The 27,454-nt window shown below is 46.5% G+C and overlaps 1 protein-coding gene across 1 annotated transcript in view; it reads left to right on the forward strand.

The window, feature by feature from the left end:
* The first annotated feature begins 536 nt into the window (after nucleotides 1-536).
* Nucleotides 537-27,454, forward strand: part of LOC137526071 (integrin alpha-D-like) — a 158,179-nt gene continuing 131,261 nt past the window's right edge. The window contains exons 1-7 of the mRNA XM_068247284.1: nucleotides 537-586; nucleotides 4,733-4,835; nucleotides 8,512-8,618; nucleotides 19,248-19,318; nucleotides 21,851-21,968; nucleotides 25,848-25,978; nucleotides 26,069-26,214. Coding sequence (XP_068103385.1) covers nucleotides 547-586; nucleotides 4,733-4,835; nucleotides 8,512-8,618; nucleotides 19,248-19,318; nucleotides 21,851-21,968; nucleotides 25,848-25,978; nucleotides 26,069-26,214 — 716 coding nt within the window. The 5' untranslated portion in view covers nucleotides 537-546. The remainder of the gene's footprint in view (nucleotides 587-4,732; nucleotides 4,836-8,511; nucleotides 8,619-19,247; nucleotides 19,319-21,850; nucleotides 21,969-25,847; nucleotides 25,979-26,068; nucleotides 26,215-27,454) is intronic.

Raw genomic sequence — 27,454 nt, forward strand, 5'->3', positions numbered from 1 at the left:
AATCAGCCAGGAGCAAGCTAACAAGCCAAGAGCCTAACTAATCTTTCCCTAGGAGAACAATTCTGCAGCAGCTCGCCCTAGTCTGTCTAATAGCAGGCAGACGAGTGAGTGTAATGGCCGGCGAGCCTGCCTTATATAAGGGGGGGATGGGGCTCCAGGGCTTAGTGTAGCCTGAATGGCTACAATGTGCCTGCTGACTGTGATGCAGAGGGTCAAAGTTGACCCTCATAGTGCATTATGGGGCGAATCGAACTTCCGCAAAAGTTCGCCTGGTCCAGGCGAACGCGAACCACCAAAGTTCGCCTGGAACCGTTCGCCGGCGAACCGTTCGGCCCATCTCTATAAAGTAATTGCAGCCTGTTAGCAGGTAGAGGTTTGCAAATGTTAGTTATAGGAAGCTATTTGGCTGGAGCTTTCACACTTCTCTAGTGATGTTAGTGACAAAGCAACGGCTGTGGGCGGCCGGGGGAAGTGTGAATAGTGGTCACTGCAAGGATAAGGACTGTCTGATTACAGCTTCATATCATCACATCTGACACTCCAGTGATGATGGAGGTTTCCTTGTGCTGGGTACTCTTCCCCCTGGGTAAGATCTAATTCTCAGTATCTGCTCTTATTCTGTATGTATGGAGGCTGCACAGTATGGCTTCTCTTGTCCTGTATGCCAGGTGTAATTCTCAGTATCTGCTCTTATTCTGTATGTATGGAGGCTGCACAGTATGACGTCTCCTGTCCTGTATGCTGAGTGTAATTCTCAGTATCTGCTATAATTCTGTATGTATGGAGGCTGCACAGTATCACTTCTCTTGTCCTGTATGCTGTGTGTAATTCTCAGTATCTACTTTTATTCTGTATGTATGGAGGCTGCACAGTATCACTTCTCTTGTCCTGTATGCTGTAATTCTCAGTATCTGCTCTTATTCTGTATGTATGGAGGCTGCACAGTATTGCTTCTCTTGTCCTGTATGCTGTAATTCTCAGTATCTGCTCTTATTCTGTATGTATGGAGGCTGCACAGTATCACTTCTCTTGTCCTGTATGCTGGGTGTAATTCTCAGTATCTGCTCTTATTCTGTGTGTATGGAGGTTGCACAGTATCACTTCTCTTGTCCTGTATGCTCTGTGTACTTCTTAGTATCTACTCTTATTCTGTATGTATGGAGGCTGCACAGTATGGCTTCTCTTGTCCTGTATGCTGGGTGTAGCTCTCAGTACCTGCTCTTATTCTGTATGTATGGAGGCTGCACAGTATGGCTTCTCTTGTCCTGTATGCTGGGTGTAGCTCTCAGTATCTGCTCTTATTCTGTATGTATGGAGGCTGCACAGTATGGCTTCTCTTGTCCTGTATGCTGGGCGTAATTCTCAATATCTGCTCTTATTCTGTGTGTATGGAGGCTGCACAGTATCACTTCTCTTGTCCTGTATGCTGGGTGTAGCTCTCAGTACCTGCTCTTATTCTGTATGTATGGAGGCTGCACAGTATCACTTCTCTTGTCCTGTATGCTGGGTGTAATTCTCAATATCTGCTCTTATTCTGTATGTATGGAGGCTGCACAGTATCACTTCTCTCATCCTGTATGCTGTGATTCTCAGTATCTGCTCTTGTATGGCGGCTGCACAGTATCACGTCTCTTGTCCTGTAAGCCGGGTGCAATTCTCAGTATCTGCTCTTATTCTGTATGTATGGAGGCTGTGCAGTAACACTTCTCTTGTCCTGTAAGCCGGGTGCAGTTCTCAGTACCTGCTCTTATTCTGTACGTATGGAGGCTGCACAGTATCACTTCTCTTGTCCTGTATGCTGTGATTCTCAGTATCTGCTCTTTTATGGAGACTGCACAGTATCACTTCTCTTGTTCTGTATGCTGGATGTAATTCTCAATGTCTGATTTTATTCAATATGTATGGAGCAGTAGTAAAATACCAGAGGATGCAGTGCTTGCGTGCACACCAGGGCCCCTGATTCTGAGGGGCTTGCATAGGAACTGCATATTTGATAGACGTTCATTAGCTTTGGCACTAGATTATGCTGATGGCACTAATATCAATGATGCTCTATCAACACTAACCCTACCGATACACTTAACACTAGCCTAAAATCACCTGCACTATAGGCGAAAATCTGCTATGAAAAAAACAAAACTCTTCACCCCCAATTCATATACCCTGGTGCTCATAACAGTTACATTTGCATAGCGATCTATGTTGGGCGTCCTATGTAGCCGAGTTTGGTGGCACCAAGCAGCAAGGACACTTACTCTGATCTGGTTTGCTGGCTCCTCCACCAGGGACAGATACAAATACAGAGGGTCATTAGATCAGCAGAGAGGTTCCCTCCTCTCACTGGACCTCCTCCATAACTCCCGTTTGTGCCCCAGAGCACTGAGGATTGCCAATGACCCCTCACACCCTGGCCCAGGGGCGTTGGTAGCCCCAAAGATCAATGGCTCGTGCCCCGGATGGGGTGCCCCAGGCCGAGTCAGCTGTGGTGCCTTGATGGTGGGCATGCTGGGAGCTGTGGTGCCTTTATAGGGGCATGCAGGGAGCTGTGGTCCTACTGTAGAGGCATGCTGAGAGTTGTGATGCCTAAATGAGAAGCAGGTTATCCCGCCCAGCAGAAAGCCAGACTAGCCAGCACAAAAGCAAGGTAACTCTGCCTAGTTATGTGATATGCTGCGTTTTTTTTAATTATTATTATTAATGGATTCACTTCATTTAACATTTTGCAGGTCTAATTAGACCGCTATTAAGTTCATGTAAATGTGGCTCCACCTATAACCACACCTACATTTTGGTGCATGGCCACACCCATATTCTGGCTGGAGTGCCCCAGGTCTCTTAGGAGCCTAGCAGCGCCGCTGCCCTGGCCGCTGCTTCTTCAGCCGTCTACCATCAGGCTGCAGGTTTCGGGCCATCTCCACCAGAATTTCAAGGCAAAAGAACTCTTTCTTCCCCTCAGTGGTAAACCTGTCCATGCCCTCCCACCTCCCACCACTCTCTCCATGCCCTCCCACCTCCAGCGCCTACTCCCCTCACTTTTTTCCACCCTGAGGGTGTGTCCACTGACCCAAGGAGACTTTCTAGTGTTAACACTGCCCTCAAATCTTTCTTGCTGTCAGTGATGATGTAATGTGTTTTCTTTTTCTTGTGTGTATCTATAGTCATGTTTCTATGTAAGTGCCAAACCTAATTCTGGGTACGAACTGGTCGTGCTTGGCGAATAAACGATTTTCTCATTTTTTCCTGTTTTTTTCTGATTACTCTGTCCACTCCAGCCACTCTCTTTGATCAAGCTCCAAAATGCATAGCAGTCACTGGCAGAAGTGTTCTGGGCATGTGCAGTTGGGAAACATCAGTAACAGTACACGCCCAGGAAGGTCCCAGCTAAGGCGCCTGCATTCAGTTGTAGGGGAGCGGGCATGAAGAGGGCATGCAAAGGGAGAGGAGCAGAGCATGCAACTTTCAGGGGTAAACATGGAAGGTATAGCTACGGGGCCACACAGTATGTGGGGACACTAAAGAAACCACAGGAAAGGCCTCTCCATAAATGGTATCTCAGTTCAGGTGTGTTTTAACCTTTAGTGGTAGGATTATTTTCAGATTTAGTTTCTAAAAGCAATACAATTATTTCTCCGGAAAGAGTCATACTGCTAAGTATACGCAGCCCCACCCCTCTTAACTTATTCTTTAAAGCCCTTGGTCCTGATGCACAAACCCATGATAATATTGTCATTCCCACAACAAGTAATGTAATGTGTGGTACCATAGCAACAGTCGCGTTACCCATATACCATGGGTTGCGCTAATTGCGCAATGCATGGTATTATGCTGGTGTTAGTATTAGTAATATTGCAATGCGCAATATTTGGTTCATGTATCAGATGCAATGTGACTACAATGGGAATAGTTCACAGTCACTGGGAGTGAAGAGGAAATTGTAGGTCATTGAGAAGATTATAAAATAAGGAATTTGTAAAGCTGGTATTTTTGTTTTTATGTTGCAAAAGCTTCTTTATCTACAAAACCTTTGACAACCACTTCAGATTGTAATGCTGGGAACACACGGTGCAATTTCCCAATACGATTGCCGGGTAATCTGACAGGACGTTACATCATGCGTACATTTCCAAACTGCCACCGACCGATAACAGGATTGATTTTCCCGTTATAACTTCGGAAAATCGAACCCATTATCGAACAAGAGCAGATCAGACATGATGGAAATAATTGTCCGATTCTCTTTGATCGGACAGGAAATTACCAGTGTGTGTACCCAGTATAAGTCTTTGGGTCTATCCCTTCCCCTGTGTGTCCTTCTTGATCTTTTTGATCTTGCAACCTCACCAATGGCAACCTTCCCATGGACTATCTCGGACTTGAATTGCCAAGTCTCTGTAAAATCGCATGATCATGCATCTTATACCCTGTGTGTATAACCTTGTGCTGTGTTGTATGCTACACCATGTGCCACCTCTCTGTCTGACACCCCTTGCTAACATTGTAAGTATCCCTATTTATTGGCCAGCCGGGCCCTCCCTGTGTAGTATGCTGGTGCTTTATAGATCCAATAAATAATATCAATAATAATCGAGCCAAGCCTTGAAAATATTTGAACTTGTCTGCCTAGTGTTGTTTCTTTACATATTTATAGAGCGGGTTTTAAATCAGAGGGAAGAGTCCTGTGAGAATGATAAAAGCTTGGTCGCCTGAAATTAATAGTTTGATGTTCCCACAGTTCTCTCCTCCACTGTTGCCTTCTTCGTTGACAAGGAGTGTCCACTCGTCTTCAAGAATGAGGATCGGAGCTTTGGCCATCAGGTGGCACAGCTGGATAATTGGTGAGATAAGACCTTCTTATTTTACATAGTTCCCAGGACCCTCACTCTTTTAGATTACATTTTTGGGGGGGAGGCTTACAGCTCTTATCATCCTGACAGAGTTACCCACCATCGCCCCCACTGTTGGCCATCCCAGTAGCAGTCTGCTCTGTTACATGCCCAGTTCCTGGCTATATGCACACCATTATGTTCCCCCGGAATCCATCTCTCAGTGTATGCATCCATCATCAGGCTCAAGCCTGGAGTAGAGAGCATTCTAAAGTGCACTCCCTGAGAGCCGGTGGTTGTGCAGTCATAAAAAATGAAAGTACAGCCGCTATCAATTGTAAGGTTTTACATTTCAGTTCATAATAATAAATCATCTGGTATTAGTAGATTCTAAAATTGGGTAGATACAACCTCGGCTGAACATCAAGACACAAACTTTCACAAAGTCATTATTTATTTAACAAAGACGAAGTCAAAATGCAGAAGCAGTACTTTACAAAGTCAAGTATACCCTTAACACTTTCATAGAAATTAAGAGGGTAAATTGCAACCAGGTGCTTCTAATCAAATGCAGGTTATTAACTGATCATTAATTAGCAAGTGTGACCACCAGATGTTTGGTCAGCTTACTGGTCTGTAACATTTAGGCGTGTGTTAATACAACAACAAAGAGGAAAGACTTCAGCAATACACACTTCTTCCTGCCCATTAATCTGGGAAGGGTTATAAGGTAATTTTTAAACTATCTGAAGTCCATTGTTCTACAGTAAGAAAATATATTCCCAGAGGGAAAATACTCAAGGCAGTAGTTAATCTTCCCAGTAGTGGATGTCCCAGCAAATTTACCACAAGATCAGATCATGCAATGTATAGAGAAAGTGGGAAAAAAAAAAACAAGAGCTACGGTATGTCTCAGACTCTACAGACCATAGAATGTTAAATATTAAAGTTCATAATAGTACAATTATATAAAGACTGAACACATAGGGCTTCAAGGGAACCTAAACTGAGAAGGATATGGATTTTTCATTTTAAAATAACACCAGTTGCCTGACTCTCCAGCTGATCCTGTGTCTCTAATACTTTTAGCCACAGCCCCTCAACAAGCATGCAGAGCAGGTGCTCTGACTGAAGTCAGACTGAATTAGCTGCATGCTTGTTTCAGGTGTGTGATTCAGCCACTACTGCAGCCAAAGAGATCAGCAGGATTGCAAAGCAACTGGTATTGTTTAAAAGGAAACATCCATATCCCTCTTAATTGAGGTACCCTTTAAGGTGAAAGCCTTTTCTCTCTAAAAAGAACAGGCAGCAATAGCAGATTGGTGAGCTGTTTGCTAGCGGTGTTCGATTTTGCGACCAGTGATGCAGCATCAGGAGCTCCTCTCAATTGCCCATGGCACGGTTATGGTGTCTTCTATCCCGGTGGCTGCTTCTGTTCTCTTCACTCCCATGTCCCTGGTATCAGGGGTGCTCGGATACCCCTTTTCAAAATCCGAATTAATCCGGATCCGGATCCCCAGATATCTGGATCCAGATCGGATATCCGAATCCGAACGTTTAGATATCCGCGTTCATGCTATCCGGGCGGATTTGGATATCCGGATAGAAAAACCGGAAGTGCCCTTTAAATTGTTTTAAAAACTCTTTTACGGTAAATGAGGCATGTCGCATCATTATTTTTTAAAGGGGAACACTAATTGATGATGTGAGGACTTAAAATCCCCCCCCCCCAAAAAAAAATGGCTGTCAATTAACATCAGGACTAGGTACCAGGAAGCGGTCATACTGCCGCAGTTGGGGCCTCCCCACAACTCGGACAGCACAGACACCTCCCAAAAAATTACACAGCAATTGTGTTTAGATAGTTTACCATGGCACTTGGTGGTACCACGGCTCAGTAAAAAAATGTTTTAACCAGGCTTATGGAGCCTGGAGGTTGTGGTGGTAAAGGGTGCTAAGGCAGGCATAGTGATTTCCAGCCACTTCATTTCCCCCTCCTGCCAACAACAGGGGCCAGGAATTCACCAACCACCCAAGCCTGATTTATTTTGAGGAACATCAGTCTGTCCACAGTCTGGGTGGACAGACGAGAGCGCTTCTCAGTCACCACGCCACCGGCCACACTGAAGCACCTTTCGGACAGCATGCTGGAAGGGGGGCAAGCAAGAACTTCCAGGGCGTACTGCGCCAGCTCGCTCCAAATCTCCAGGTGCTTGACCCAGTAATCCAAGGGGTCCACAGGGGTGTCGCTGTCAAGCCCGTTGTAGGACCCCATGTAGTCTGCCACCATCCGGGTCAGGTGCTGGTTCTGGGTTTGAGAGCCACATGCTGCTGCAGGCACCTCGTCAGTCAGCAGCTGTACCGGCGTGGCGTACAGCGCCTTTGTGAGAGACAGCAGGTTTGATGGGCGCCTGCTGCTGATGGACGCAGGCACTTGCTGCTGTGCTGGCTGGACTGTGACAGCAGAGGGGTGGGAAGTCTGGGGGAAGGTTTCCTCCAAGCGCCGAACCAGGGACTGCTTCAAATCCATCATTCAGCGCACAGGGTCTTCTCCTGCAGGCAAGAACTGATGCAGCTTCCCCTTCAGCCGTGGGTACAGCATCAGGGTGATCCACATGTCCTCCGGTGCATGCATCTGCTTGACCCTTGGGTCCCTGCGCAGGCACTGCAGCATGTGCGCTGCCATGGGGAAGAGGTCTGCCATCTCTGCTGACACATACTCGTCTTCATCACCCCCAGTGCTGTCCCCCTCCTCTGATTCCTGAGCCTCCCCCTGCTCTCCCCACCCCCGCACCACTGCAGCTGCACTCGGCCGTGCCCCCTCATCTTCAAGGTCAGGGACCTCGAACTCCTCCAAGTCCTCCAACTCCAAGTCCTCAACCTCCTCCTCATGACGCACAGAGGTGGACTGTGACGGTTGTTGCTGCTGCTGCTGCTCCTGCTGGATCAAGGCTGCCTCTCCCACTACCAGCAGAGCATCGAGGGCCTTCTCCAGCATGCACACCATGGTCACCCACTCACAGAGCGACGCACGGTCCAGGCTGACCATGTTGGTGGCCTCCAGGAAGGGTGCCAGCACCAAGCACACCAGCTGCATTTTTTCCCACTCAGCATTGAGGATGATGTCCGGGGGGTGGTGGTGTTAAAACAAAAAAGACGAAAAAGACGTGAAATTGCCACTCTTTGTTTACATACAAAATTAATTACGATTTTCCCCAAAATTTTGGATTACGATTTCACATCCTAATTGCGAATTTGGTTAGGAAATTACGATTTTGTAAAATTTGTGCTCATGGTAGGGATTGGACAGTCAGTGATATGGCTATGTACTCTGTAAACAGCTTTTGAAGATGTTAGTGCTGTATAAAAGCAAAATGAAAATACTAGTGTGTGTGTGTAGTGTGTGTGTGTGTGTGTAGTGTGTGTGTGTGTGTGTAGTGTGTGTGTGTGTGTGTGTGTGTGTGTAGTGTGTGTGTGTCTGATGTGTGTGTGTGTGTGTGTGATGTGCGATTGTGTGTCTGATGTGTGTGTGTGATGTGTGTGTGATGTGTGTGCGATTGTGTGTGTGTGTGCGTTGTGTGATGTGTGTGTGTGTACATATTTTTTTTTTTTTAAGACATTCAGATAGATGTTTAGAATTACATGTTTGTAATACAGCCCTGGTTAATGTGTGAACATGTCATTGCAGGGTGATAGTCAGCTCTCCCCTCCATCGAGTTGCTGTGAACAGGACTGGACAGTTATATCGCTGTGACCCCAAATCAACAAGTTGCACGCCAATTCAAGTCAATGTTGGTAAATATCAAACCTCTCCTCTATCCATTCCTGTTCATGCAATAGATATTCCCATATCCATCAATGATTCCCTTACTAGGTGTAACGAATGTGGAATCGTCTCCGTGGTCAGCGCACCAGACGTGCGCTGACGCGGCGGATTTCCTCCACAAGCGTATTATTGCGGACACCCAGGCTAGGTGCTATGCACCCGCAGAGGGCAATTCCCACCGGCAGATGGCGCTGTGGAGTGCAGGCGAACACAGCCGCTGCACAGCCACAGATGCCAAATTGGAATTGTACAGATCCAGGACAAGGTACAATCAGGCAGGGCTGGATAGCCCACAGGGAACAGAGCAAAGGGACAGAACCAATGTGTGCCCACCAAACTAGTCGCCACCCAGCAACGACGAACACACAACGGCAGAAACGAAGTAGGAAACGCAATAGCAAGAATGGCGATTGCCAATAGCGACACAAGACTGAGCAGGACAGAGCACCAGGGTAGCAAAGGCACAGTAAATCATACAAAGAGAAAGATAAGGAAAATAACAAACGCTAGCTGAACGCGAACACCGCACTCATTCGCAACAGTGCACGCGTTCGTGCGCGGTCTCCGCGTGTTACGCACAACAGAGACAAGCACGCCTAACTAACCAAAGACAGACAAACACGAAACAGAGAACGCGAGCGCTTGCTAAACGGTTACCTCAACGAGCCTACAGCAAGCGTTCGTATCAGACAAGACAGACACACGAAAACAGGGACAAGCGAGAGATAGGATCCACAGCACTAGCGAAAGTGGCTAGCGCGATCCAGGAAGACAGAACAGAAGGATCCACAGCACTAGCGCAAGGCGAGTGCGATCCAGGTACAGAGTAGCAGGACAGAAGGATCCACAGTACTAGCGAAAAGAGGCTAGCATGATCCAGGGAAACAGAACAGAAGGATCCACAGTACTAGCGAAAAGAGGCTAGCACAATCCAGGGAAACAGAACAGAAGGATCCACAGTACTAGCGAAAAGAGGCTAGCACGATCCAGGGAAACAGATCAGAAGGGGCTACCAGCAACAACCGCTGTTCCGGTTAGCACCCAGACACACAGAACGACTTTGTGAGAATCCGCTCAGCTGCCTGCGCAGGCAGGCAGCCTTTTGACCATTGTTTAGGTTTGCTTGCTGCAGGACTCTGGAAAGGAGACCTTCTGTCAGTTGTGCAGCTTGTGTTGCTGAGGGATTTGCATACATTAGTCATGCAAATCCGTTACCTGCCTTCTTTTGATGACTGGCACTATAAAAGCATTCTGCTCCCAGAATGCTTGGCTGGACATTTCCCTTCCATGGTCTGTTCCTGATGGACACTGCTGGAGTGTCAGCCATTGCTATCTAGTATAGTTAATTCCTGGGGGTTGCTTTAGGCTCCCCTTCTAGTCCAGTCAGGTTGTATTATCTGTTTTGCCTGTTCCGTCTGTCTTGTGTTTGGATCGTACAAGCCCTAGCGTTAGCGGCTGTGGATCCTTCTGATTGAGTCTGGAGTGTAGGTTGGAACAGCGGTTGTTTCTGCCTACCTCATCTGTTCTGTCTGCCGTGTGTTTGGATCGCACTCGCCCTAGCGCTAGTGCTGGGGATCCTTCTGTTCTGTCTCCTGGGATCGCGCTAGCCACTTTTCGCTAGCGCTGGGGATCCTTCTGTTCTGTCTTCTGGGATCGCGCTAGCCACTTTTCGCTAGCGCTGGGGATCCTTCTGTTCTGTCTTCTGGGATCGCGCTAGCCACTTTTCGCTAGCGCTGGGGATCCTTCTGTTCTGTTACTCTGTCTCCTGGGATCGCGCCAGCTACTTTTCGCTAGCGCTGGGGATCCTTCTGTCGCTTGTCCCTGTTTTCGTGTGTCTGTCTTGTCTGCTGCGCTTGCTGGAGGCTCGGTGAGGTAACCGTTAAGCAAGCGCTCGCGTCCTCTGTTTCATGTTTGTCTGTTAATGGTTGGTTCGGCGTGCTTGTCTCTACTGTGCTTATCACGTGGAGACCGCGCATAACCGCGTGCACTGTTGCGAATGAGTGCGGTGTTCGCGGTTAGCTAGCGTTTGTTATTTTCCGTATTTCCTTATTGTATTATTTGCTGTGCCTTTGCTACTCTCGTGCGCCGCCTTGCTGTACCTTGTGTCACGTCTGGCGATCGCACCTCTCGCGATCGCGTTCCTGCTTCTTATCTGCTGTGGTGTGTGCACAGTCGCGGGTTGGCGACTAATTTTATGCACACACACACAATCTGTCTCTGTGCTCACTCTCAATCGCTTCTCTTGTGATTGCGTTTCTTCCCTTCGTACAATTCCTGTCTGGCGTGTGTGGTAGGGCAGAGGAGCTGTTCCTCTGCACTCCACAGCTCCACCTGCCGACAGGAATTTCCCTCTGCAGGTGCATAGCACCTAGCCTGGGTGTCCTCAATTATACGCTTGTGGAGGAAATCCGCCGCGTCAGCGCACGTCTGGTGCGCTGACCACGGAGACGATTCCGCAATCGTTACAGAATGTCCAGCCAAACCAAAATTCCCAGGGCAGAGGGAACCTTCGATTTTGTTCAGATGTCATTGCCTGAGGCAAAGGCATATGTGGATCCTATTATAGGTAGGATCGCACACTACATTAAAGCAGTTAAAAAGTCTGTCCTCGTTCCTGACCCCAACCCATATGGAGATTACCTAGATACTGGGTTGTTTGAACCGCCATTTGCCTCATGGGAGATTGGGGCCTTGTTGGAAGAGTTTGATTTCGATTGGAAAGCCTTTTGCGATTTTTATATCGCAAAGAGCGCGGATGACCTGAATGATTGTCTCGACTCTATGTACCTTTTGATCGATTCTGATGAATATGATGAGTGTGATGTGGATCTGGTGATTTATGTGTGGCAGACTATTTTGGACGAATTGCACACACACCAACCAATTATTTCCAATAAAGAGACACCATTGTCACATGATTATTCCTGTCTTTCTGGGGTAAAGCAAGTGAGTTTGGACACTGTGCGACCTGAAATGAATGGGTGTGCCTCGACTGTGGACACCTGCGTGAATTCTGATGGAGTTTCTCCCGTTTGTTTAGAGGTTAAATCTGTGCGATCTGATGCCGGTTTCTCAGATGTTCCTGTCGATTGTGATCGGCGTCAGTGTGTCAGGTTTGTCAATGATTTGTGTGATCCCTTGTCATGTAAAAACAGATCTTCTTCTCTCAGTACTACTTTAAGATCCTCCATCTATGATCTTGCTATGGGGAAAATTCCCAAACTATGCAGTTTCAAGAGTAAAATTAATATGATTCCTCATGTTGTTGTCACAACTTCCCCTAACATGGTTCAGTATGAATGCTCAGACCTAGTCAGGTGTGAATGGGAGCCCCAGTTCCAGAAAAAACAGCTCGAAGCGTTGGCGTATGAATTGGAGAACGATTCAGAGTCGTTTTGTGAGTACTACATTGCCAGAAGTGAATCTGTCTTGAGAGCATGTATAAGTTATGCTTCCGCCTTAAGAGAAAAAAAGGGGTGTGAATTTGACTTTGTGAGTCCGCTGATTTGTATGTGGAAAATGATTCTGAATGAATTACGTGTACGTCATTCAGGTGACGTTTGTAAAGGTACATTGTCAGCTGGCGTTTCTGAGATCCAGCAATCCAGCCTGGAGACCTCAGAATCCCTGTCTTTGGAGTGTTCGGTTTCGCAACCTAAAGCGATTGTGGATTCGCAAATTTTGCGTTCTGTCTCCTCGGATTCGACATCGTTAGCCGAGTCTAAGAATGAGACAGCACTTTGGTTTTGTGAACCTGATACTGAAGCACCTTTGCTCTGTCCAGAGAAGATGTCTCTGAGCCTGCCCTGTATCATGAATAAAGACATTATGTCCACTCGCATTGACATTTGCGAGTCTGATTCTGAAGTAAGTACTGACTCTCCACCCAGTAATCTGGATGAGCCAATATTACCTTGTTTAAAATCTCCTGCAGTGTCCCTAGAGGCTCGTCTAGGTATTGCAACCATTGTTACCTGTTTCTCTGCTATTTTGGAATTGCAGTCTGGTTTGACTGCTATGGAGGAATTTCCCTGCAGTGAAACGAAACTCAGAAAGCCAGAGTTAGTTTCACTAGATATTTCTGTGTATCCCTGTCCTGATGATGAAATTCAGTCTCAGTTTATGGTGGAACCTTCCCTGGGACATCTGCCCGGTTCACAAAATAAAGTTCAAGCCTTGCCCTGTAACATGGATAGTTCAGAATCCTTCTTAGGAAACTTGAAAAAGGATGTTCCTGAGGTCCTGTCTGACCTCCTGGAGATCTCCGAGTTCCTCCCAAAGGGTGCAGAACTTGTAGGAGACGTCTCCTGCCCCCAAGTCCTTCTGAGGTGTTGCCCACTTCAGTAGGCATTGCTGCCTTGCTGGCTACCTTTTCAGCTCTGATGGAGCTTCACGCCTGTGTAGTCAATGATGATATTATTGTCACAGAAATTTCTGAATTTGTATCCGAGTCTTCTTTTGAAAGTCCAGTGCCTGTGACCTCCACTCATGATGTTTCTCTGCCCGGTACTGGTTTTGGTCTTGACGTGCCAGACTATGAGGTTGGCAGTTCCCCAACATGTCCTGAGGTTTCTCCTGTGCTGGTGTACCCCAGTGTGCTCTGTGACCCAGAAAGCCCAAGTGTGCCTCGGTTACCAGTGTACTCAGATGCTTCCTCGGTGGAGACATGCTCTGATATGGCCTGCCTGCTTGCATGCCCAGAAGTGGTCCCTGAAAGTCTTGATCTTCATGGGTGTCCTCGTAATTTTGAATCCGGAATTGTCATTGGTTCCATGGGGGTTCTTGGTAATTCTTCATGTGAGCCTGGTGATTGTTCTACCCTCTTGGGATCTCTGTGGAGCTTCAAAAGGTTCTGGGAGATTCCGGGAGAGATTTTGCTTGGTACCCTGGATAAGATCAACGGTGGCTTTTGTGTTGTAAGGGACACTTCGAACAGGTATTGTGGCAGGTTTGGTATTTTCGGACGCTCCTTGGAAGGTGGTGGGTATTGTCTGGAGGGTGTTGATGGCTTCTTCTCTGGCGTTCACAGTCCTGATGGGTGTTATACTGAGACTGGTAGTACTGATGGGCATGTTTCGGTGGCTTCTGTTTCCGATGAGGTCGGTTTCGGGTGGACTGACTCTGGAATTGGACCTTGTCGGGCTGCCCCGACCTTCATGAGTCTTCTGTTAGAGTGGTTTGGAGATATCAGTTTTGAGGGTCGTCTGGAATTCGACCCTAGGAGGGGGGGTACTGTGAGAATCCGCTCAGCTGCCTGCGCAGGCAGGCAGCCTTTTGACCATTGTTTAGGTTTGCTTGCTGCAGGACTCTGGAAAGGAGACCTTCTGTCAGTTGTGCAGCTTGTGTTGCTGAGGGATTTGCATACATTAGTCATGCAAATCCGTTACCTGCCTTCTTTTGATGACTGGCACTATAAAAGCATTCTGCTCCCAGAATGCTTGGCTGGACATTTCCCTTCCATGGTCTGTTCCTGATGGACACTGCTGGAGTGTCAGCCATTGCTATCTAGTATAGTTAATTCCTGGGGGTTGCTTTAGGCTCCCCTTCTAGTCCAGTCAGGTTGTATTATCTGTTTTGCCTGTTCCGTCTGTCTTGTGTTTGGATCGTACAAGCCCTAGCGTTAGCGGCTGTGGATCCTTCTGATTGAGTCTGGAGTGTAGGTTGGAACAGCGGTTGTTTCTGCCTACCTCATCTGTTCTGTCTGCCGTGTGTTTGGATCGCACTCGCCCTAGCGCTAGTGCTGGGGATCCTTCTGTTCTGTCTCCTGGGATCGCGCTAGCCACTTTTCGCTAGCGCTGGGGATCCTTCTGTTCTGTCTTCTGGGATCGCGCTAGCCACTTTTCGCTAGCGCTGGGGATCCTTCTGTTCTGTCTTCTGGGATCGCGCTAGCCACTTTTCGCTAGCGCTGGGGATCCTTCTGTTCTGTTACTCTGTCTCCTGGGATCGCGCTAGCTACTTTTCGCTAGCGCTGGGGATCCTTCTGTCGCTTGTCCCTGTTTTTGTGTGTCTGTCTTGTCTGCTGCGCTTGCTGGAGGCTCGGTGAGGTAACCGTTAAGCAAGCGCTCGCGTCCTCTGTTTCATGTTTGTCTGTTAATGGTTGGTTGGGCGTGCTTGTCTCTATTGTGCTTATCACGTGGAGACCGCGCATAACCGCGTGCACTGTTGCGAATGAGTGCGGTGTTCGCGGTTAGCTAGCGTTTGTTATTTTCCGTATTTCCTTATTGTATTATTTGCTGTGCCTTTGCTACTCTCGTGCACCGCCTTGCTGTACCTTGTGTCACGTCTGGCGATCGCACCTCTCGCGATCGCGTTCCTGCTTCTTATCTGCTGTGGTGTGTGCACAGTCGCGGGTTGGCGACTAATTTTATGCACACACACACAATCTGTCTCTGTGCTCACTCTCAATCGCTTCTCTTGTGATTGCGTTTCTTCCCTTCGTACAATTCCTGTCTGGCGTGTGTGGTAGGGCAGAGGAGCTGTTCCTCTGCACTCCACAGCTCCACCTGCCGACAGGAATTTCCCTCTGCAGGTGCATAGCACCTAGCCTGGGTGTCCTCAATTATACGCTTGTGGAGGAAATCCGCCGCGTCAGCGCACGTCTGGTGCGCTGACCACGGAGACGATTCCGCAATCATTACAGACTTCCTATTGACCACCGCTGGGACAGGACAGCCGTAACAGACGAACAAACAGATAAGCAATCCTGACGGTACTAAAGAAACTGCCTAGTGCAGTCCTCAGAATTACTCCAAGATAACTTCAACAAGAAGTAGCATGGCTGACACTCTCTAGGAGTGTTACTACAAACCCTGAAGGAATGACCAGCCAAGGACTGTGGATAATCCCAACCTTTATACTGCCAGTCATCACAGGAGGCAGGTAGGGGATTTGCATAACGAATGTATGCAAATTCCTCAGCAGCAAGCTGCAATACTGACAAAAAGTCTCTCTTAAAGAGACCTGCAGAATGCAGATCTGAACAGTGGTCAAAAAGCTGCCTGTCTGCACCGGCAGCTGAGCAGATTCTCACACTAGGTTTGCTCTAGTCTATATATTTTGTCTCTAACGCCAAACAATGCCATTATCTTGTCAGATTTTGTCTCACAAGAATTTTTTTCTCTATAAAAGGTCTCCACCTACAATGGGCTAACATTGACCAAGTTTATAAATGCATACTTTACCATAATCAATTTGAATCATTAAGTTCCATTCAATAATGTTCCTCTGAACATGAAGTGGAAATAAACGAATGAGATACACAATAGTATCTACAGTGGGAGGGTATTCAACTCAGCCTCTCGCCCGCGTACATTTCAAAACGCCAGGCGCTAAGTTGGGCACGGGCGGAATGGAAATAAAAATGGTTAAGGTAGCATTTTAAAGCGGTAGTAGAATATCTGTAATTTTACCGATATCCTACAACCTAATTGATATAGTGAAATATCGGTAATATTTGCCAATATTCCTCTATGACCTAACCTCTCCCTACTCCCACACAGAGCCCTCCCCTGGTGGGCCACTAATTACCCCCCTGGGCAACTAATAACCCCCCTGCGGGCAACTTATAACCCCCCCAGGCAATTAATAACCCCCACACCTAAACTTAACCCCACCATCCGCAACAAAAAATGGTTGGAACTGCAGCTACTAATAGTGGAGCCACAGTCCCCATAGCGGGTGGCTCCGAAACCTGCTATTTAGCATGTAACCATTTTTAGCTGCTCCGTCTCACTCAGCACATAGATATTGTCAACATTTAGGACAGCAATGTTAGTATCAACCAGCAGGTAAGGGCATCACAAACAGCAGGGCGGATTTTATCAAAAACAGGGAACTTTTGAGCAAATGACCAGGATTGCTTATTGCTTGCTCGGACCAACTGCTCCACATTTGTACTCGTTTCGTACTAATTTTGCTCCGATATTTATTACACTACTTTTGGTACATTTGCTCAGGTGTACTGTAAACTTACACATAGATATGTATTTTTTTTCTTTTTTTTTTTTTTTTTTTCTAGCAGAAACAACCACACACATTTCAGCAATACAGGTGGGATTTTAACCCTTTATAAGCAATGTCTGTACAACGTAGCGCTGTTCTCCTTGGAGAATAGTTGCAAACACATACGATTTTATGGTAGCATTACAGAGACGCGTCCAGTTAAAAATGGCACATGGGAAAAATGGGAAAAATGGCGCACCGTTCCGCTGATACATGTATCATAAAACGCTGTTTACCGTTTTAGTGTAAATACATTAAGGCTGGATTCACAGTGGTCATTTGAATAATGTTTGTGTTAAATTTTGTGTGAACTGCAATGGAAATTGGATGTAGACTTTAATACAAAGCCTGCATGCAGCGAGTTAGACTAATGTAATCCATTAATGTGAACAGACTCATAGAATTGTATGGGCAGTAAGTTGACATGCAGAATTTGTATGCAACGCAACTTAGCACTGTGAACCTAGCCTAAAACGGTAAATAATGTTTTATGATACATTATACTTAAAGAGGCAGCGCTCATGGTGGGTTCATACAACTCAATAAACTGTTAACATGAAACAAAGCCACTGACTAATAAAATGTTAAAAAAAACCTGTTTTTAAAAAAGTCCATATGAGAGGTTGTCTTCATCGCTCAAATTGCCTGCCAATCTTCATACATCGAGAGGCCACCACCAACACCCTTTGTGTGCCACTCACCGCATAGACACACCAACAAAGTGGTCTAAATGAGCCTTGGGACCGTTCCCGGGTCGTCCCCCACCTCTCTGGCAACAGGTGTTAGAAAATCCTTCCTTCAAACCGACTTTTCCTCTCGATATGACACCATACCTCAATAGAAAACTTCATATAGTGCAATATTGCTTTAAAACGTTTATTATTAAAATACAAATGCACTCACATGCTCCTCTGTAAAACACGCTCAGAGTAATTTGTTAAACGGGCTCTCCCCCGTATTGATGGCCAAGGCTAGCAGGCTCCGGAATACCGTATGGTCCCTCTCCACCTCCGCCGCGCACTCGGTGGGTGGTGTGACCTTCCGTGCCTCGCCGCCGCTGATAGACGCTACTGCTTCTTCCGCATCAGACTCCGCCCAATCAATTTCGTGCCCCTGATGAGTCATTTATGACTAAATCGATTGCCGTGAGTAGGGAGGAGGGTGCCACTAGAGAGAAGTAAAAAAAAAAATGATTGAGCCGCCAGCCACGCCGATATGGGATGCGGGATGCCTGGCATGACATTTCTTTCTCCCTCCCTCCCTCGGAATGTGACCCCCTGTGTCCCCCCTGCTAGCAGATTGCGCAGCGGGCTGTCATCTTATCGTCCATCCACAGTACCGGCATCTGGCTCTTCTCTGCTTCCTGTGACATCACAGGAAGCAGAGTGAAGTCGATGCCGGTACGCTTGGATGGACGGTAAGATGACAGCCCGCTCCACTCCACACTCTGCTAGCAGGGGGGACACAGGAGGTCACATTCCGGGGGAGGGAGGAATGTCATGCCAGGCATCCCGCATCCCACATCGGCATGGCTGGCGGCTCAATCATTTTTTTCAACCTCTCTGCCCACTGCCGGCTGGGACACGGGGGGGGGGGGGGGGGTCATACCGGGATAACGGGAGAGCCCCCCCAAATCAGGACAGCCCAGCAGGATTCGGGACACTTGGGGGGCATGCTACCCCCCTCCCCCCCCCCCCCTCTGATCTATTTGAGAAAAGGTTAAGATTTCTCATGGGAAAAGGGGTATCAGCTACTGATTGGGATGAAGTTCGACCCTCGGTTACAGTTCCTTTTTAAACAGCAAGGAGCGTATTGCAGACAGAGTTATAGTGCATCGTACGAATGTAGTATGGGGTCAGTAGAAGGTTGTATGGTGTATTGAAGATCCACCTTCTGGCAAGATTATGAAACACTTGTTAACACACTCATATGAAAACATAGGCATAGCTAGGGTTTTCAGCGCCCGGGGACAAAAACAGTTTTTGCGCCCTAACCATTCCACCCCCCCCCCCCCCAGACAAAATGGGTGTGGTCACACATCAGAATGTGGTCGTAGTCATGGGTGGAGTCAAATGTTATTAAAATAGCCATATGTGCCCCCTTACCCTTTCAGAAAGCCAGATATGCCTCCCTTTAAATGACCTTTTTCTGCTGCTAACGCTTCTGCGCTTCTCTGCAGAAGGAGGGAGAGAAGCAGGGGCACTTAGGGCAGCCAGCGAGCCACCTTTCATGCAGGTGGGGGTGCAACGGCAGTGCTGTGCCCGGGGACACGTGTCCCGTCTTTTGTCCACCCATAGCTACACCTCTGTATGAAGATGACAGCTTCCACTAAGAGCTGAAACTCATGTTTTTAATGCAGTGGAGTCCTTAATCACATGAGAGCCCTATACCCCCATTCCCCCCAGTACAAATGAGGCAGCACCGACCTCTATACACATATCACAGTATACATCATGTTCTTTTAGAGTATTGCCTCCTGCACAGGATGCAGCACTGTCATGTGATCACCACTTCTGGTGCTGGATAAGCTTGGGCTTGTTCCTCAGAGTGAAGTCTGTGCTATACTGTTGTACAATACATAATTCTATGTCTTCCAGGCTCTGAGGATGGAATTAACACATCGATGGGACTCTCTTTGGCCGTCCAGCAGGGATCGTCGCAGATACTCGTGAGTCTGCCTCTATCACTCACTTTCCTGGCCTACATGATTTAAATGTTCTCTTCATTTTTACTGTTTATCGTTTTCCTATCTTAAAGCAAACCTGAAGTGATAGACAAAAACTTCTAACATTAGTAGCGAAGAAAAGAGTCTCATATTTTTATTTTCAGTTATATAGCTTTTTTATAACATTGCATCATTTTGTCATATTTTCAGTTTAGAAACCACACTCTGTCTTTTAAGCTATAAAACAAAGCAGAAATAATGACCCTTTGAACTTTCCTGCAGTAAAACCTTATCTTAATCTTAAGCTGTCTCTCACTGTTTCTTGGCTGTTTAAGTGCTTCAGAAAACAGGACTGTATTGGACCCAGTGGGTTGAAGAGCTCAGAGGGGCTCTTTTGCAGAGATAACTGGAAAACAAAATTAAGCTCTTTTCTTGGCTACTAATGTTTTATTACTTAGCTGTACTACACATACAATTGATTATCTCAAAAGTTTATTTTTTTATTCAGGATTACTTTATGACCAGTGATGCTCAAATCCGAACTTTGGGTGAATCCGGATAGTTGCTATCCGGATATCACCCAGTAAACCTGTGCGGGCTGGGCGGGGGGTCAAGCTTACCTGTCTGACGTCTTCTTCGTCCGTCCCTCAGCGCCTCCTACGAAGCGTTCCACGCGCGTCACGTGACTACAAACACTTCCTCCTTCAATCCGGAAAGAGGAAGTGTTTGTAATCATGTGACCGCCGCTTGGACTGCATCGTGGGAGGCGGCGAGGGACGGACAAAGAAGACGTCAGACAGGTAAGCTTGATGCCCCCCCTCCCCCCCATCACTGTTTATGACCACCATACACTGGTACAATTACATTTGATCAGACAAGCAATCAATATCTACAAGATATTGATCCTTTACCTGCTTGCTACATCGCCTTAGCAGAGATCTGATCTAACAACATTTTTCACTATCAAGGCCACAAGCTTTGTACTGATTGGTGCTGCAAAACTAAAGCAACCACTCTGACCTTAGCCCTCCCCATTCTGGCCTACTGCATTAGATAAAAAATGGATTATACAAATCCTAGATCTATCTGCTGGCCCGATTGCACCACGGGCTCAACTCCCTTTTATTTTGACTCATAAAGGAAACCTAAGAGGAATACAATGAAAGCATTCATACTTACGTGGAGCATCGTCCAGCCCCCTCCAGGCCATGGGCTCCCTTGCCGCCAATTGCGTGAAAAAAAACCGTAAAACGCAAACGTACAAAAACCGCAATAAAAAAAGCCATGCACAAATGCAGACGCATATGCGGAAAACGTCCCTTTTTCACGCTATGTCATATGTGAACCCAGCCTTAAGATACCATAGCAATGAGCTTTCTTCAGTTCTGGGTTTAATTGGGCCTGAGAGGAATCAGTTATTTGGCCCGTTAGCAAATTACATGAAAGGAATCTCAGTATATGAGTTCCGTGAGTCAATAGAGATGGTTAAGCAGGCCGTACACTAGCCAATTTTTTTATCGATATCGATGAAGAAAACAATTCCTGAACAATCAATTTTGTTGATCCCGCCAGATGGAAAATTGTGCTCGATTGGCACAGCAGCGTAGCCTCTCTCATCTGTCCATGGCATCGTTACTGCCCCTGCTGGCTGATTCCTCTCTTCCCATCTGTGTCCCTGGTTTCCTATTTGACGTAACTAACCCTAGAGGCCCCTAGTGGCCACATAAGTTATATGCCACGCTGCCCCAGTATGTGAGAAGCAACAAGTGGGGAACAGGTGAGCCCAGGGGAAAAGGGGTGACTGAGAGACCCGGCAAGGGCACACAGTTTTTGTCAATTTCTGTGCCAGAGAGGGATCTATCTGTTGGCCATATTATATCGACCAGTGTAAGGCCACCTTAAAGGACAACTGAAGTGAGAAGGATATGAAGGCTGTCATATTTATTTCCTTTTAAGCAATACTGGTTGCCTGGCTATCCTCTGGGCTTGATTCACAAAGCCATGACAACTCTTATCTCGGTCGCACTAGCGTTAAAGTGCGCGTAACGTTTTTGTGCGCAAACGCAAATTTTCGGCCAAAATCATAGCTATTTTCATGCCAAAACACTAATTTTTATGCGAAAACGCCCGCGATTTTGGGTGCAAATTTGGGTTTGCATGCAAAAAACGTTACACACATTATAGCGCGTGCAAAACTCTAGCGCACCCGTGAGAAGAGTTATCACGTTTTGTGAATCAAGCCCCCTGCCTCTAATACTGCCAGCCATAAACTCTGAACAAGCATAAGCAAATTAGGTGTTTCTGACATTATTGTCAGATCTGACAGGGTTAGCTTGCTTGTTTCTGGTGTTATTCAGACACTACTGCAGCCAACTAGATCAGCAGGGCTGCCAGGCAACTGGTAATGTTTTAGTCTCCGCAAGTGTGGGATGCGTCATGAACATTTACCCACCAGGGAACCTGCTGAGATCTAGTATCAGGTGAAGTGATGTGTTTATCTCCAGCTATAGGATGACTCCTCTCTGTCCATTGTAGGCATGCGGGCCAACTCTTCAGAAAACCTGCGGTGGGAATGTCTATGTTAATGGACGCTGTTACCAGCTTGATTCCAACAGTAATGCTCCACGCCGTACTCTTCCAGCATTTCTACCAGGTAATGATCACACTGCTTGATGCATACTGTCACCTTCTGTTATGGCGCTGCGTAATATGTTGGCGCTTTATAAATACAATAAAAAATAATAATAATAATGGCGTACGAGAGAAATCACTGCCGGAAGACTTGGGCGCAGGATACAGTCCGTATGGCTCATTCTGCTGCTGCAAAAGTCCTGGCAGCGTTAATTACTATTCCCCCTCCAGGTCGACGTGGATGGTGGGGAAAGATGCAATTCGGCTTCTAGCTATTGCTGGCGGCCGAATTAGTGTTTTAAAAGCAACTTCAGCTCCGTCTTCTGAAGGCGCCGAAGTTACTCACTGTGGTCCGCTAATGCCGTAATTCCTATTACGGTCTATAATGGCGCCGGCTGCGCCCAAATCTTCTGCACTGGATTCAATGTGTTTGCTGTTATGTGTTTATAAAACCAGAGGAGATCACGGTCCAGTTCTGGAAGAGGGAATCCTTCCTTGGACAGCAATAAGTTGAGAAAGCATACTACATGGGCAAACCACGTGTCTTATTGTGGAAACACAGCCGACACACAGTTCAACAGTTCTGCTGTGCCTCCAACCTTTTTTGCTAAGCAATACCTGTGGCTCTTAGGGCCCTTCCCCACTGAAAATCACATTAGTTTGCGCACTGCAGTGATGATTTCCGGTTCGAGCCAAATGCACATTTTGCCACGATTTACAGGTATTATCGGCGTGCAGGATTGTGTTTCCCGATGTGAGAAGAAGAAAAGAAAGCAACGAGGTGTCTTGGCTGAGCCTTACCATGGCTATAGCTTACAATGCACCTGTAGTAAAAAAAAAAAAAAAGTGCCCCTGGGGGGTACTTACCTCAGAATGGTGAAGCCTCTGGTTCCAAAGAGGCTTCTTCATCCTTCTCTGCAGCTCTGTTCCAGCGTTCTGCTTCCCGAAAAAGAGTTTGTTGATGCTTGTCTGCCGCTTCACAGGCACACTGGCACCGTCACGCTTGGCTTGGGTTCATTTAGTCTAGAGAAAAGACGCCTTAGAGGGGATCTAATTAACATGTATAAATACATCAGAGGGCAATATAAAAGCTTGGCGGATGAGCTTTTTGTCCCTAGGCCTTCTCAAAGGACTAGAGGACATGATCTGCGCATGGAGGAAAAACGTTTTAGCCATTTATTTAGGAAAGGGTTCTTTACAGTAAGAGTGATTAAAGTGGATCCGAGATGAACTTTTACTCATTGCATAATTGTGTTCCTTTCCTATTGTTTATAGGGCATTCCTCAAGCCAAATACTTTTTTGTTTTTGTCTTAATACTCTAATTCCCTATAAACTAAACAAGCCACGCCCACAGGTTTTCAGAGAGCCAAGGCACTTTCAGACAGTAGCAAGGGCTCATGGGAGCTCAGTCTGGGCAGGAGGAGGGGGAGGTATTACTAGCCAGAGATTTCAGAGGCAGAGGGGAGGAGGAGCAGGGAGGATTCGTTTTTTTTGCTCAAGATGCAGATAAGCCTGCCTGTGTGTAATGTTTACAAACAACATGGCTGCTGTCATTGTATCACAGGAACATATTCTATTAAAGCTGTTTGCAGCTAGATTTGCTGTGTAAACTATCTAAACTTTAAATAAGATATATAGACAAGTTACTTGTTATAGTTAAGGTCCGTACACACACCGGACTGCAGGCAACGACGGGTCTGTCGTCACCTCCCGCTGGGCGGGCGTTCCAGCGACAGTCCGGCATGTGTACAGTCTGTCTGCAGACTGATACGCGGCTTCTGAGCGATCCACCCGGCGGATCGTTCAGAAACAGCCGTATCAGTCCGCCGACAGACTGTACACACGCCGGACTGTCTGCTGAAAACCCACCCAGCGGGAGGTGACGACAGACCCGTCGTTGCCTGCAGTCCGGCGTGTGTACGGACCTTTAGTTTTTCATCTCAGATCCGCTTTAAGATGTGGAATGTATTTCCACAGGAAGTAGTTATGGCAAATTCTATACCTGCATTTAAAGGGGGCTTAGATGCTTTCCTTGCGTTGAAAGACATCCATGGCTACAATTCCTAGGTAATGCCTAATGATGTTGATCCAGGGATTTTATCTGATTGCCATCTGGAGTCGGGAAGGAATTTTCCCTTTTGGCGTTGGCGGCCAACTGGACCATGCCTTGTAAGGGTTTTTCGCCTTCCTCTGGATCAACAGGGATATGTGAGGGAGTAGGCTGGTGTTGTACTTTGTTCTCTGGTTGAACTCGATGGATGGATGTCTTTTTTCAACCCAAATAACTATGTAACTATGAACAAGCTGGGCCGGATCGGGTCTGCGCTATTTCCACTAGAGCCCGAGCAGTATGGTGCTAGTGCACGTGGGGAAGGAGGCCATACTTCGGTGGTCCCATGGCTAGAATGAGCTGGCTAAGGATGAGGACGCTCCTGAGGTAAGTATCCTGTAAAGGGGTCCTGTAGGGTGGCTCAAAAGACAAAATCCGATACTTACCTGGGGCTTCTATCGGCCCACTGCAGCTTTAATTTCCCGCGCCGTCCTACTACGATCCTCGGTTCCCCGCCGCCGGTCCCGGTCTAATATTCATCTAAATAGACGAATGGTGCGCGCTACCGAATGCGTCATCAGGAGCATGCTGCGCAGGCGCAGTACAAAGTTGCTAGTACTGCACCTGCACAGTAAGCTCCTGAAGGCGAGAGCGAGCATGCGCGCAGCCACGGGCGTGCAGCCGCAGTCTAGGTAGACGCAAGATTAGACTGGGACCGGCGGCGGGGAACGCAGGATCAGAGGAGGACAGCGTGGGACATGACAGCTGCAGGGGGCCGATAGAGGCCCCAGGTAAGTGTTGGATTTTGTCTTTTTAACCCTCTCTACAGAACCCCTTTAAGGGACCCATACACTGGTCAATTTCAGTTCAATTTTATTGATCCGAATTGATTCCCGATCGAACGGCCGATCGAACAATTTGCGGCTTATTTTGATTGATTGGATCTATCTGACAGGTTGGAAAATCGAGGTCAATCTGCTACTAGCTGCAGATCGATGGCCCATTGAGTTGCATTGGACCTAATGGTGCAGTAATGCCTTTATATGGATTTTACAATAGATTTCCAATAGATTTCATTATGAAATCTGTTCCTAGTGTGTGGCACACATCAGATAGATTCCTGTCAGATTCGACCTGACAGGCATCTGACAGAAATTTATCTGATGGTCGAATCTGCTGCACAATTTTCAGTGTATAGCTACCATTAGGCTTCGGTAGGGGGAGGCGTTTAGTGTTAAGCGTAGCTAGCAGAGGATTAGTATGACAGAATGGAGATAAGTGATGGTGATAGTAGAATATCAGTTAAGGTGGCCATACACTTATAGATTTGCAGCAGATTCGACTATCAGATACAGATGCCTGTCAAGTCGAATCTGACAGGAATCTATCTGATGTTTGCCACACACTAGGAACAGATTTCCAATAGATTTCAGAATTAAATCTATTGGAAATCGATCTAAATGCATTATTGGACCATTAGATCCAATGAAACTCTATGGGCCATCGATCTGCTGCCAGCAGCAGATCAACTTAGATTTTCCCTCCAGTCAGATAGATCAAATCGATCGAAAACGGCCACAAATCGATCGATCAGCTGATTCAATAGAATTGATTTCCAATCGATCAATCGATTCAATAGAATCGATTGGTGGCCGAAATCGACCAGTGTATGGACCCCTTAACATTACTGAATTTCTGCTGTTACATTACACAGTGTCCAAATAGTCAGAAAGCTTTTTAGATGAAACCTTGTTGTGGTCTGGGAACTGTAGCCTTTCCTTTGGCATTCTGGAGATACTTATGTGTATCTAGAATCATTTATATACCAGGGTCTTTTCTTGTATCTGCAGAGTGCCCAATCTCCAGCCTGGACATTGTCTTTCTTATTGATGGTTCCGGCAGTGTTGCACTTAGTGACTTTGGGAAAACACTGACATTTGTGTCTGCGGTTATGTCATCCTTCAGAGGGACCGACGCCCAGGTAACCCTTCATCAAAGGTACAATGCACCTTATCCAGAATGTGTAATTAAACCAGGTGTTAAATTATATCTCTGTCTCCTCCACTTGCAGTTTGCCCTCATGCAGTATTCAGCGACTTTTGAAACACACTTTGATTTTAGTAAATTTTCTTCAGCAAGTGATAAATCAGTCCTGACCAAAGGCATCAAGAGATTAGGGTCTATTACCCGGACTGCAACAGCCATCTACAAAGTGGTGTGAGTATCCTGCCTGTTACACATAGGTAGTGAGGTGACACAGCCCATTTAAGGCTGCTCTGTATCTGTGGGTTGCTATAAATGATGGATTTATGTGGTAGAAACAGGATAAACTCTATTTGAGTGTATGAACCAGCACAGGTTCACTATTAACAGCAAAAAATAATAATAAACATACTGATCTGCCAGTGCCCACACATTTCTGCTTACGTGGGAAAAGTTTAAGCGATCTTCTTCTCACTGTATTAATGGGTGACTTCAAATCACATAAAAATAGAGACAAAATGTATACATTGGTTCAAAACTGTAGATTAAGGTTGAAACAAGGATTGTGATTTGTTGGGCTGGTATGAGGGGTTTTAAATGCCACCAATTTTTTTTTTTTTCATTCTTGAGCTTGGAAGGTGATTTTTAATGCCACAAACAATTCATTTTATTCCATGTGCTGGTACATGGGTTTTAAATGCCACAATTCTTTTTAGCTACTGTATAACAAATACTGTATGCCTAGTTACGTTTGAACTCTGGATTTACAGTGTCTCCCCATCACCTGGAGTCTGTGCTGTGTGATGTTTTAGCAAACAATTTTCTTATCAATTTGACATAAATTAGCTAGCATCCCTGTGATACCCCCCTGGTGTTGTAGTTTAGGCATCTAATGATATTTATTAATGTTTGCAAAAGAATGTTTCTCCTTCTGATGTCCATTGTGTACAAACACCTTGTCAGTATGCAGGAACAAAGTCTGAAGAAGGCTTATTAGCTGAAAGCTAACTCCTTTACTTTAAAGTTTGCCAATAAATGGTATCATCCTTCAAAACTTCTTGAAATAAATTACTTTAACATATTGTATATCTAAGTGTAGAAAGAATGGAGGAGGTTGGAAGCGAGGGAGAGGAGAGGCTGTAGATGAGAGTATGGTGTATCTAGGGAAAATGGCAGCTATGGCAAGCACTGAAACTGTGCCCCTTTGGAAAAGTGAAGCATCGCCAGAAATGGAGCAGGAGAGAGAAGAGGATAGGGAGATGGGGGAAGAGAAGGGGAAAAGAGAGGGCAAGGGAAATGGGGGAGGAGGAGATGGGGGGCACAGAGTGAGGGAGACCTATTATAACTTGATACTGACTGCTGTAAATCTGCACCCTCTGCAAAGTGTCACCGCTGTTATGCACCAAATGGGTTGCTAGGAGCTGGGACTGGCACTGTGCTATGTAGTGCCTGTGTCTTTTGCTCTATGTAGCCC

This window comes from Hyperolius riggenbachi, chromosome 7, assembly GCF_040937935.1.
Source record: "Hyperolius riggenbachi isolate aHypRig1 chromosome 7, aHypRig1.pri, whole genome shotgun sequence".
In the NCBI taxonomy this organism is placed as follows: Eukaryota; Metazoa; Chordata; class Amphibia; order Anura; family Hyperoliidae; genus Hyperolius; species Hyperolius riggenbachi.